This window comes from Cyprinodon tularosa, unplaced genomic scaffold (assembly GCF_016077235.1).
Source record: "Cyprinodon tularosa strain WSP-4 unplaced genomic scaffold, ASM1607723v1 ctg109, whole genome shotgun sequence".
NCBI classification, from domain to species: Eukaryota; Metazoa; Chordata; class Actinopteri; order Cyprinodontiformes; family Cyprinodontidae; genus Cyprinodon; species Cyprinodon tularosa.
Window position 1 is genome coordinate 199,969 of NW_024037882.1, and position 12,195 is coordinate 212,163.

Below are 12,195 nucleotides of genomic sequence, written 5' to 3' on the forward strand. Positions count from 1 at the left end.
GGGCTTTGGTGAAACATTCGTTAGTTGGGTTATGTTATTTTATAAAATTCTAAATCCAGGGTTAGAGTTAATGGGTGTTGTTCAGAATTTTTCAATGTGGAGCGAGGGGTGCGGCAGGGCGATTCCTTGTCCCCTATTTTGTTCACCCTGAGTATCGAACCTTTGGCAGAGGCCATACGTTGAGACGATCACATACAAGGAATCAGGGATGGAGAGGGGGCAATTCATAAAATTGCCCTCTTCGCTGATGATATTTTATTATTTATAAGACACCCTCTTACTTCAGTCCCTAGACTCATGCATTGCTTAAAGGCATGGGCGTAGGTTTGCATAGGGACCATAGGGACATGCCCCTACCAAAATTTTGAACCGTCCTAATTTTCCCGACCAATAATTGGATGTGAGCAACATGTTTATAATTTCCAGCAGTAGTTGTTGCAGCAGTGGCTTCTTTTCCTCTCGCAGCTCCTCTGCCTGGTCTCTCCTGTCCCTTTCATGTAGCAGTGGATGAAACTGTGCTGCGCTGTTTAACTCAACTCTCATTGGTTGTTCTGCGTTAAGTTCCGCCTTCTCTCTCTCTGATTGGCTGTTTTCTAGTCCGCTTGTGCTTGGAGCACAACATTGAAAATGTATTCACACTAGAATGCAGCGGTTACAACAATTAATATTAGGCTACAAAAAATAGTCCCAATAAAAAAATGAATATCATGTACACTAAAAAACAAAAACCTTTTTTTTTCTTTTATAAAACGAAATATTCTGAGTCAGCCAGGAGTTCTGAAGACTGCTGGAAAGATGGGCAAATAAAGGCTGTAAGCATCAACATTTCTGATTCTTAGCCACAGCCAACTAAAAAAGAAAATGTGAGGGTTTCCTTTTTACCGATATTTAGTTGATATTACTGTTTTCATTTTTTTGCTTTTATTTTTACAATTTTGCTTCATTACCAGTAAAGAGCGAGTATCCTTCTATCAAATGTGTTGTGGAGTGGGAGCTGAGAGATAAAGACAACAAAGACCTGTTCTGCATCCGATTCCCAGTTCAGATTGTGAGCTAAACCATCATAACAGAAGAACCTCAGATGAGCTGCTTTTAGGAAGGGATTCAGCTTTGAGTAAAAAAAATAAAAAATAAAAAATCTAATATCCCTGGTTCTTGAGACTTTTATCTAAGTGGGTTGCTCTGTGGGGAAAGGCACATTTTACATTTATATTACTGTATGTTTTAAAGTCTCTATACTCCAGTTAATGATGAATGACTCACTAAATTAGTTGACGATTATTGAAATAATCAATTAATATGATTCATTTTTTTCAGCCCCAGATGAAATACATGAAATTGGCTACACACAGTAACTACAGCCCAGATGTTAAACTTTTATAGTGAAGTTAATATTTTAATGAATGTATTATTTTGCTTGATACAGAGAGAGAATAGTAGGTACAAATATAAGAGTGGGGTTTAACTCTGCACAATTCTATATCTTCAATAGAAAATACTGTATTTACCTTCTCTCTTAGTCGTTCAAATCAAACCGTTTTCAAAGTGGAAAACAGTCCTTATTCCACATTCATCAGAACTGGTGATACTTCAAACATTGATAAACAGCATCTAATGAGTGTAGAGCTTATAACATTTTTATTAATGGAGCAAAATGTTGCTTTTCTCTTTTAACAATTAATTCCCCTTATCAGTACGGATCCTCACATCGAGCATAAAAAAGGGCATATTGCATAGCACCAATGACACCAGACCAATAGTGTCCCTACCAAAGTTCAAATCAAACCTACGCCCTTGCTTAAAGGAATATGGTGACATATCTGGATACAAAATTAACCAAAGTAAATCAGAAGCATTAATGACGTCGGGACAACGGCCAAGCCAACTTAGTGATATTTTTCATTGGTCAGAAAAGGGTTTCAGGTATTTAGGGATAATTCTTACACCCAAACCTTCACAACTGTTCGATGCTAATTATAACAAATTGATAAAGAAAATCAAAATTGACCTGTCCAGATGGGAGGTCCTACCTTTGTCCCTATATGACAGAGTGGAAACTGTTAGAATGAACCTGCTTCCTCGTCTTCTGTTCTTGTTCCAATCTTTGCCAGTAAGAGTCCCAGTCTCAACATTTAACATACTCAGCAAATTAATATCTCAATTTATTTGGCAACAAAAAAGACCAAGAATTAGACTTAAAACACTTCACCTACCCAAAAACAGGGATGGTTTAGCTCTACCCAATTTAAAATGGTATTATTGGGCAGCGCAGTTATCAGCCATTGTGACTTGGATTGGAGGGGATGAGGAAGCAAAATGGCTTCAAATAGAACGGGGTGAAACAAAAGGTATACAATTATCTACTCTTCCCTTCCTAGATATCAGAACTGTTGATAAAATGAAAATTGGAAATGAATGGACCAAACACACTTTAAAAATATGGACAGAGGTTAAAAAGATGCTTAGAGATACAGGGTCAGTCTCCAGAGCTATGCCTATTGTGGGTAATATAGACTTTCCGCCTTCCACATGGGACCAAGGCTTTAAGAGATGGGCAGCTAAAGGTCTTAAAATATTAAACCAATTATTCTATGGGGCTGACTTAAAGTCCTTCGCACAACTTCAGGAACAGTTTGATCTCCCTGCAAATGATTTATATAGATATCTGCAAATTAGGCACTACATTATTAGTCACAAGGAACGTAATAGACTTAATAGAAACCCAAATGATATAGAACAATATTTTATTACTATTGGAGAAAAGACCTTTCCAACCCGGAAACATGTCTCACATTTGTATAAAATTCTCTCATCTAATAATTATCATAATACCTATAATGTAAAAGAAAACTGGGAATTAGAATCCAATTCTATAATAGAGGACGAACAATGGGACAAATTGTGCGAAGGCAGTCACAAAGGAACTAACAGCCAAATGTGGAGAGAATTCAGTTGGAAAATTTTAATAAGATTTTTTCGCACCCCATTTTTAATTTCTAGATCTGTCAAAAATCCTTCAGCGGCCCTATGTTGGAGACAGTGTGGGAAGATTGGTGACCATACGCACATTCTGTGGGACTGTCCGGTTATCAGTCAGTACTGGAAGGGGATTAGGGATGAAATAGAGACAATTATAAACAGAGAAATACCTTCAAATGCTTTGTTTTATTTACTGAATATAATACCAGACTGTTTTAATGAAGACCAAAAGTATATTTTGCACATTTTACTATTAGTAGCTAAAAAAACTATAACGGCTAACTGGAGACAAGTTTTGTCACCATCTATAGGGGAGTGGAAGAATCGGGTAAAACAAGTGTTTATGATGGAAAAAATGACCGCATGTTTACAACTCAAAGTGGACAAGTTCAATCAAAGATGGCATTTGGTGAAATTATATTTGGGTGTGTGATTTTGGGCTCTAGTGATTCTAATGGATCGCAATCTGCTCCGTCATCGGTATTACTAAGGTATATAGTTGAATACGTGTGTATTTATACACGTAGGTGGGTATATTATATATATAATTTTTTGCTGTTTGTTTACTGTATGTTGTATTTTTGGCCTGTGGGTAAGCACCCTGGAGGGGAGGGGGAGGGGTGTGGGTTTGTGTGTATGTATATGTGCAGTTCTCTCTTGTAAGGTATTCAAAGTCTCAGGTGACCTGGTTTATCGTGCTGCATTTATGTTGAAATATTGTATATGTGGCATCAGTATTTCTGTTATTGATTTAATTACTCTTGGCTCAGGGAATGTTCTTTTGTTGTGAAAAGTTTAAAAAAAAAAAAGTTCTAAAAAAAAAAAAGAAGGACTTAGAAATCAGCAATGAATCCAAACATTTCTTATGTGTAAACCGAGACTTCATCACTAATAATGCAACCAGTTTTCAAAACCGAATTCTGGAAATTAAGACAGCATTTCTGTTATTCAAGTCTTTCGATATGCATTTGTGGAAACGTATCAGAGTTGATGCTGAAGCAGATGCCACAGTATCATAACCAAAAACTAACCTCATTGAACTAGTTTGGTGCAGAAAGAAAGTTGCAATCCAGCCGTATATCCTCTTTGAATATAAGGATCCTTTAGAGCAGAACCATCTGTAAATCAGTGTCCTCAAATATGATGAAAGCCCACAGAAAGGCTTAGCTGTTGCAAACTGTCACAAATATTTCTCACATTTAAATACCATTAGTGCAGTGCAGCAATAAGATGCAATCAAACCACCTAACTTGAGAGCTAAATTGGTCATAATTATGCATGGCTATGATGTGAAACAATGCTTCAGTTGAGATTATAATACTTATGGATCTGAACTAAAGTAACAATGTGACTTCAACCGCATGCATGCACATCCTTGGAAATGTAAAGAATGTGTGTCATGTGTTTGGAAAGCAGAAGAGAACATATCCTGTTTAAAATAGTCATTTGTTAAATCATTACAAGAAACCCATGACTTGGACTCATGTGATCTGGGTTAAATGACCTTTGGTACGCTTTTCATCTCTGCATAAGTCGCAGTCAAGGGTAGACTCACTCAGCCATGAGTGTTTACTTGGTGTTCTCCAACCAAAACATGGGAAAAAATAGGAGAGAGTTCATTTTTCTCTGGATAATTCTCATTTTCTTCTCATCTAAAACCTCAGGTATGTTCTCCAAATATGTAACTGTGCAAATAACATAAATGTGTACGAGAGATTTTAAAATCTGTTGTTCAAGTCCTAAACGAATTCTGAGTAATGATTTGCACGTTTTAGGTCTAACATGCAGGAGGAGGTGTGGAAGTACATTGGTAGAATGCTCCTGCCAGGAAACCTGTTTGTCTTTGAAAAACTGCTGCTCAGACTACAACCAGTCCTGCTTCAATGTGTCCCCCTACTCCAGCTCCATGCTGGGTGGAAGAGCTCTCAGGATCCTTGGTCTGACTCTTCCCTCTGATGGGCATCTTCTCTGCAGGTTTGGCTTTCTATACATATCATAAATCATTGTTATAACTATTTGAGTTACTAATTATCCCATGACATGTTACTGAGTAATCAATCTTTTTAAAGAATATTCAACACAGCCTAAAATTAAACAGAAACAATTCGGGATTTCTGACTTAAGTCAATGTTCAAGCTGAAATTTATGCAATTCAGATTTTTAAAACACTCATCTGAATCACATTAAAACAGTAATAAATTAGAACAGGGTCTCAAACTGGCTCCAGAAAGGTCCTTGTGGCTACTGGTTTTCTTTCCAACTAAACAAAAGCACACCAGACTCCATTAATATCATCAATTCATCATGTTCAGATCGGACTCACTAGATTAGATGACTGGAGTCTGGTGTGCTGTCGTTTGGTTGGAAAGAAAACCTGCAGCCACACGGCCCTTTCTGGAACCAGTTTGACACCCCTAAATTAGAACAATGTTGTAGAAAATGCTATATTTTACTTGTTGTAGATTTGAATTTTAAACCTAGATTTATTTAATACACCCAGTTTTCTTAAATGATTTGCTCATACGTATATTTTACAGAGAATTTAAATGTTCTCTGTGAACTAAGTACAAACAGATTAAACTAAAATGAGCTGAGCAGCAAAACAAGTCGAAAGGTCAAAGAAATCCACGTTTCTTTGAATTTGTTTCAGGTTCAAAGGTGACATTGAACAGCGGGGGGTTATTGATGAAGAGGGCCGACCCTACTGTATTTCCCCTCTGCTGCTTGAGACGGGTTGGATCTCCATTGATGTCTCGACAGATGGTACAAATTTTGACAGATCAGGAGAGTATCTGTCCGGTAAGAAGACTTAAAAAAAAACTCTCTTCTATTTAACTTGTTTTTACCTCTTCTTAGATTATATCAGATTATTAATCAGTGCTTTTTTTGAGCAAGTATTTTTACAAATTGCCACAGCAAAAAGTAACTTTGAACTTGCAAAACTTTTATGAGATATTACACAAATTATATTTTATGTTTCCTATTCAAAGATTTGTTCCTTGTACCTGTCTGGTTCCTTAAATGTCACAAGAAACAACAAAATCTCAATTGGAGCCTCTCTGCCTCCAGCTGCTCTACTCCCTACCCTCTACAACATTTATGTCTATAAAATCAATCTTTTAAAAACAAATCACTGTTTTTTTCACAAGCTTCCTAAAGCTTCAAATTAAACAGCAATTTATAGAATATATATATAACTGTAAACATGATCTTGCATCCGTTAAAAGCGTAGTTACCATATGGGGACAAACGCTCGAGCACACGTGCAGTGCAAAAAAACTAACATAAAAATACAGAAAGTAAATTTTTCCCTAAAATAGGTGCATTTTTCTTGAATTGAGAAGGTAAGTGAGACATTTTGCAAATGGAACAAGATATTTTACACTTAAAATAAAAAATTATTGTATTGTCAGGCTGTTCAGTGTTGCAGTGGGCATCGTGGCTGCCTTGCAGCAAGAAGGTTCCAGGTTTGATTCCTGACCCGGTGTCTTTCTGCATGAAGTTTGCATGTTCTCCCTGTGCATGTGTGGGTTCTCTCCGGGTACTCCGGCTTCCTCCCATAGTCCAAAACCATGACTGTAAGGTTAACTTCTCTAAATTCTCCTTAGGTGTGAGTGTGTGCCTGAATGGTTGTTTGTCTGCGTGTTGCCCTGTGATGGACTGGCGACCTGTCCAGGGTGTACCCCGCTTCTCGCCCGTACACAGCTGGAGATAGGCACCAGCACCCCTCATGACCCCACTTGGGATAAGCGTGACGGAAAATGGAAGGATGAATGAATTGTATTGTCTTATTTCCAGTGCATATTAGCTAATTATCTTATTTTAAGAGAAAAAATACTCATCCCATTGGCTAACTATGTCATTTACCTGCTCAAATTAAGGGTAAATACACTTAATTTTAGAAATGTTGACTTATTTCTTAAATTAAGTGCATGCAGTGTGGCTTTCTAGAAAACTGCATACTTTTTCTCTTTGCTGGACAAAATGTTTCATGTTGGGCTCACATGTTCACAATAAATATACCAAAGATGTTTCAGGGAATTAAATTATATGGTTTATGAAACTAAATGTCTGAAATGTTCAGAAAGCTGAGGGACACCAGGGGGAGATGCTGCTGTGCTTTATTACAAAAACAAGTTTAACTACAGTAATGTGAGGACAGGATGGCAAATTTAGATTATCTATAAAAAGACGTAAAAGTATGAGGGTTAATCCCTCAGATTGACTCAAATGTTACAGGACTCCTCGAGGCTTTTTAGAAAAATGCTTTATATTGTATGAGATGCTCCAGTCAAATCATCAGCATGCTACTGAAACAGCTGACCTTACCAGAACCTTCAGACATAATTTGATTAGGTCTACCACCAAAAGGAGGTCTTTGTTGAGCTGTGGAGTACAGTTACTGGAACATGCAGCTGTTCCAATCTTTCTACCACCTTCAAGTCAACAAGGCAGAAAAAACCTATTTGACTTGGATTTCCTATTCAAACAACTGTCAATAACAAAACTGCATTTAAATCTATATATTCTTTCCAATCATTAACCCAGTGAGGCATTAAGCCCAATAAACATTAACTGCTTAAAGGGGGAATTATGTTTCTATTTGCTCAGACATTTGGCTCTGGCTTGCAAAGCTAAAATACTGACATGTGCCATGCAGTAAGGCTTATTGGAGGAACCAAAGTGAATCACAATGAGTGCTCATCCAGTCCAGCTGAGTTTATGATGTACCTTCAAAGGACTTTGTAAATTACAATAAAAAAATTCATTTTCAAATTAAGCAACATCTAATTGTAAGTTATAAACTAACATAGACTAATTTCCTATTAGTATTTAGTCCTTTTTGACCCTGAACATCATTTTTACACTGGGTGTGATCAGCAGAATCATTGTTGTGTGCCATTTGCTGGCAGCTTATTTTTGTGAATTGGAGAATATCATACATTTTATATCAACTTTTCTGTCACTTAAGAATAACATTGCTATTACGAGCATCCATACTAGTAAGGGTGTGTATTTACTGAACATGGCAGATAAATCTTTTCCTCTTTCTTTAGGTCCCTTTTCTCTGTGTTGCTGAATAGCTTGGTTTCATCATTTCTCCAGTAGGCATAATGTATGTCTATGGTATTCCTTGTTTACCCATAGAGACTATGTGCAATATTTTACCTCCAGGCACATGTTTTTGCTGCTTTAAATACACTAAATGTGCTTTGATTGCTAACAAATAAAGTAAAAATATAAATAATATTGAAGAATCCAACATGTGGCAATAATTTCTTAGAGCTTAATTTTGTAATGATCAGAACAGGTGGACCCAGAATTCAAACCAGACAACCTTTGTGAAAGCTTAACACAGTTTATTGAAATGAATTTGCTGCAGGTGGTGTCAGCGACTAGGGAAGGGACCTCTGGAAATGGAGACAGAAGATTAGAAACAATGTTAGCTTTATAATATGTACTGTACCAATCCCAAACGTAATGGTCACTAACCCTCTCTTAGTCCTCAATGTGGGATTTGAGTTAGTTGACAGTAGCACTGTTGTTACTGTCACTGGTCAGGAAGTCCCAGAGAATAACTCCAGCCGAGTTATGGTGATCCGTGGTCAGGCAGAGGGTCAAAACCATGAGAACAATAGTAGGCGGGAGGAACAGGAGGACAAACCGGAATCCGTTGTCAGGATTGAAGTCCAGGGTCAGAGCCAGGTTATCAATAGTCCAATGAGGCACCAGAGGGAAATCCAGGATGAGGTCGAGAAACAGTTCTAGGTTAGACAACGAGCAGGTAGGCAAACAGATCAGGATTAGTCAAAGCAGACAGGCAGTCAGGTCAGACAGGGACCAGGCAGGCTCAGAAACAGGGACAGATCACATCAGGCAAACAGGCAGAAAGTCAGGAATCAGAATGCTGGAATAGACCTCCCCAATGGCTCAAAATGATCTGCTACTGATGTTTGGTCTGAAGGCTGGTTATGTACTGATAGGTGATGGTGGAACAGATGAGTAGTAATCAGAATGGGACGACTCAAACCAGCATCAGTGCTGAGATCATGACAACTTTGGTGGTATGCAACCAGAGTAAGCTACTGGAGGAGATATTTCCTTCAAACCTTGAAAGGAAGCTTTTGTTGGACCTGGTCACCTGTAGAAGACTGATATTGTTTTGTATTTCCTCCAGAGTTCTGAGAAGTTATTTAAAACTAGTAAAAAAAAGTAAATTGCTATAAACCCTGGCAGATGATCATCTGAGCAGAGTTGTCCTATTATTGAAGGCAAGTGTTCTGCATGTTTTAGATTTGTTCCTACAGTACTTCAGCATCACCATTAATGTCCAATTAACAGACTTCTGCTGAACTGTAAACATTTAGATGTGTCTCTGGTTGAAGACACCAAAGTCAAATAATCAGTTCGTTATGAGGACTCGAGATTACTGGGAGGTATTTCAACCATTTATTGCTGATGTGAGGAAGATATATATCTAAAAGGTGCAGGATGTTGGACCTGCAGAGGCCAGAATTAAGGAACATCAATTGTGTCACAATTCCTTTGGACACTCCTGGCTTAGAATAGCAATGTACCAAAGCAATACATTTGAAAAGATATTTTTCTGCACAGCACAATAATCCTCACCTCCAGGTTTCCTAAAAGTGGTTTCTGAAATCATGACTGTACAGCAGAATAAGTTCTTCCCCTGTCCTTGTTTTCTCTATTTATTACCTCTGCCAAGGAGGTCATGTTTTTAGGAGAGTTTGTGTGTGTGTGTCTGACTCTCTGTGTACTACTGCGGGATAAATTGAAAAGTTAAAAACAGGTTTTCATAATATTTTTGCTGGAGGTGCGCCTCAGGCCAAGGAACATTCCATGACATTTTGATGATGATCCAGATCATAATTCAGACACATGTTTTTTTTTTAAAGGATTATTTAATATTGTGATTTATGGAGGAACTAAGCAGTACCCCTCTAAACTAAAGGGTGAATGACTCTAGAGCTGCGAGTTTTAGGTGTAGGTCATAATAAGAGGGTAAATTTGCTGCTTGGTATTTTGAGGAACATTTTTTTTTTTTTTTTTTTTTTTTTTTTTTTTACTACAGGGATGAACTGATTACAGGTTTCTGGCCGATCATTGATAACTGATCTTTAAAAAGATTGATACGCTAAGTCCGACTTTGACAGATACAGATTTCTTTTGATAAATGACGGTGTCAGTTGTTATAAGATAACAGGACACAAGATATTTCAGTCTTATCTTACTTAAAAAACACTCAGCATTGCCCCTGAAACAATAAAAACTCCTGAAATAACTGCTCTCAAATGTAAATAAAGTTTAAGGCTTCGACCGTGGGTGGTTTTCAGACCTTTACAGAGGTAGATCAGCTCAGGAGAAAAGATTGGTTTCACATCTAAGTGTTGGTCGATCACAGATCTCCCAAATTTAAGAAAATTATGGCTGCTCGATCTGCCGGCTGATAAATCTGTGCAGCCCTCCTATTATACATCTAAAAAATCATTGATTCAGTGGTAATAATGGTGCAATACATATTTTTGAACTAGATCGGCCACTGCAGGAAGAATACAAAAATTCAACAAGGGTCCTAACTAAATTTTTTTAAATTCAGTTTTATTTGCATGGCTAACTTGATACTAACACATTATCCAAGCTATAAAGGCAATAATAATAATAAACAGTAATTTATTGCCTTTTTAAACTTTCTGTTGATTGATTAACCTGATCTAAACACGTTCTCTGTTATTGTTCTCTCAGTGTATCCCAGCAAAGGAGATCCTTCATTTAAAGTCACCCTTGTGAATTCAACACTGTGGCAGAACTATGGCACTCCAAACATGGCAGGACAGCTCAGGATGACCTGGAACAGCTCTTTAGTTGGATCAGAGAAGATCGACGTGGAGCTGTGGGGTTACAGAGAGGTCAGCAGGACCGTGGCGGGGTCGTCCGCACCGCAGGCAGAGATAAGATACCTGTACTCTTTGGGTCGGAACATTCCCAACACGGGTGACTTCAGCTTCCTCCCTGAACCCAGAGAAGAGTTTTCTTTGTGGGAGTTGGGGAATATTCGCATCACTGCAAGTTCTAAATCAGAGGGAGAAAGGTATAATTCTGCAGCAATTTCAAATTTTATGTAGAAAAAGCTTCAAAATGGGTTGAAATGTATCCTTTTAGGGCGGCCTGTTTCTTCAGGCCTTTTACACCGATGGAGTTTTCACCTGCAGTAGAAAAACAGCATTTACATTTTTTTTCAGCTGCAAAGCTTGTTGGCAACCCTGCTCTAAATATTTTGCAGCGTTTTGCCCTCTCAAGTGTATTATTATATAAATCAATAGTTTGCCCTCTGCGTATTGTGATACGTTAAATTGTGTTTATACTCAAGGAGTCACAGATTACTAATTAGTTTCTGCAAACATTGTTTTCAATGGAGTTTAGGAGATTTCATTTAAGAGTTTCAATAACATTTCTGAACACTGATTATGTTAATAATTATTACTTAAAGGTATAGTGGAGGATGTTCTTTTTCTGGATGGATGATCAAAATAAGTGGTCCTCCTAATTTTCAATTATTCTCGTTATATGTTTACGTAAGGCCGTCCGACGTGCTCATCTTCATTTTCACTTACCGGTAGTGAGTCTGACATTGTGGAAAAATTGCAAATCTTCTTTTAGAGAGTAAGCCTGTATGAGCAATGCCAACAGCAACTTTCAAACAGAGAGTACGTGAGGAAACATTGGCTCATGCATGCTCTCCCACATGTTTAATAGGCGTTGTATATTTGAATTTTTTTTAAAGTGGAGAGGTTTTTCCAAACATTCCGGAAAATCCTCCACTATACCTTTAATATGGGATATTTTTGGTTGGATAAATGGCTGAAAGTTTTTATCATGTAAATATTTTTATGGTGAGATTTTACTCTTGCAAACAATATGACGTTATTGATTTATTTCATACGTGTGTTTACCAATGATGGCAACATACGGTACATGCTGGTTTCTGTATATAAAAAACCCATGTGTGCATAAAACCTGAGGTTCAGTGAACCATACGTCTATAGCTTGGATAAATAGATCAAATAAGAACAATGTGCGATTTATAGAATATTGCATAAATGAAAGGGGTGATGCTAACAGCATTTGTGAATGTTTATATACATTCATATGAGATCTAATATTTTTAAGATGGCAGTTACCAAGTCACCATTTACC

General features: G+C 37.4%; 1 protein-coding gene across 1 annotated transcript in view; it reads left to right on the forward strand.

Annotated features, from left to right (window-relative positions):
* Nucleotides 1-4,482: 4,482 nt before the first annotated feature.
* susd2 (sushi domain containing 2) overlaps nucleotides 4,483-12,195 on the forward strand; it is a 36,685-nt gene continuing 28,972 nt past the window's right edge. The window contains 4 exon segments of the mRNA XM_038293335.1: nucleotides 4,483-4,643; nucleotides 4,755-4,953; nucleotides 5,630-5,778; nucleotides 10,744-11,089. Coding sequence (XP_038149263.1) covers nucleotides 4,541-4,643; nucleotides 4,755-4,953; nucleotides 5,630-5,778; nucleotides 10,744-11,089 — 797 coding nt within the window. The 5' untranslated portion in view covers nucleotides 4,483-4,540.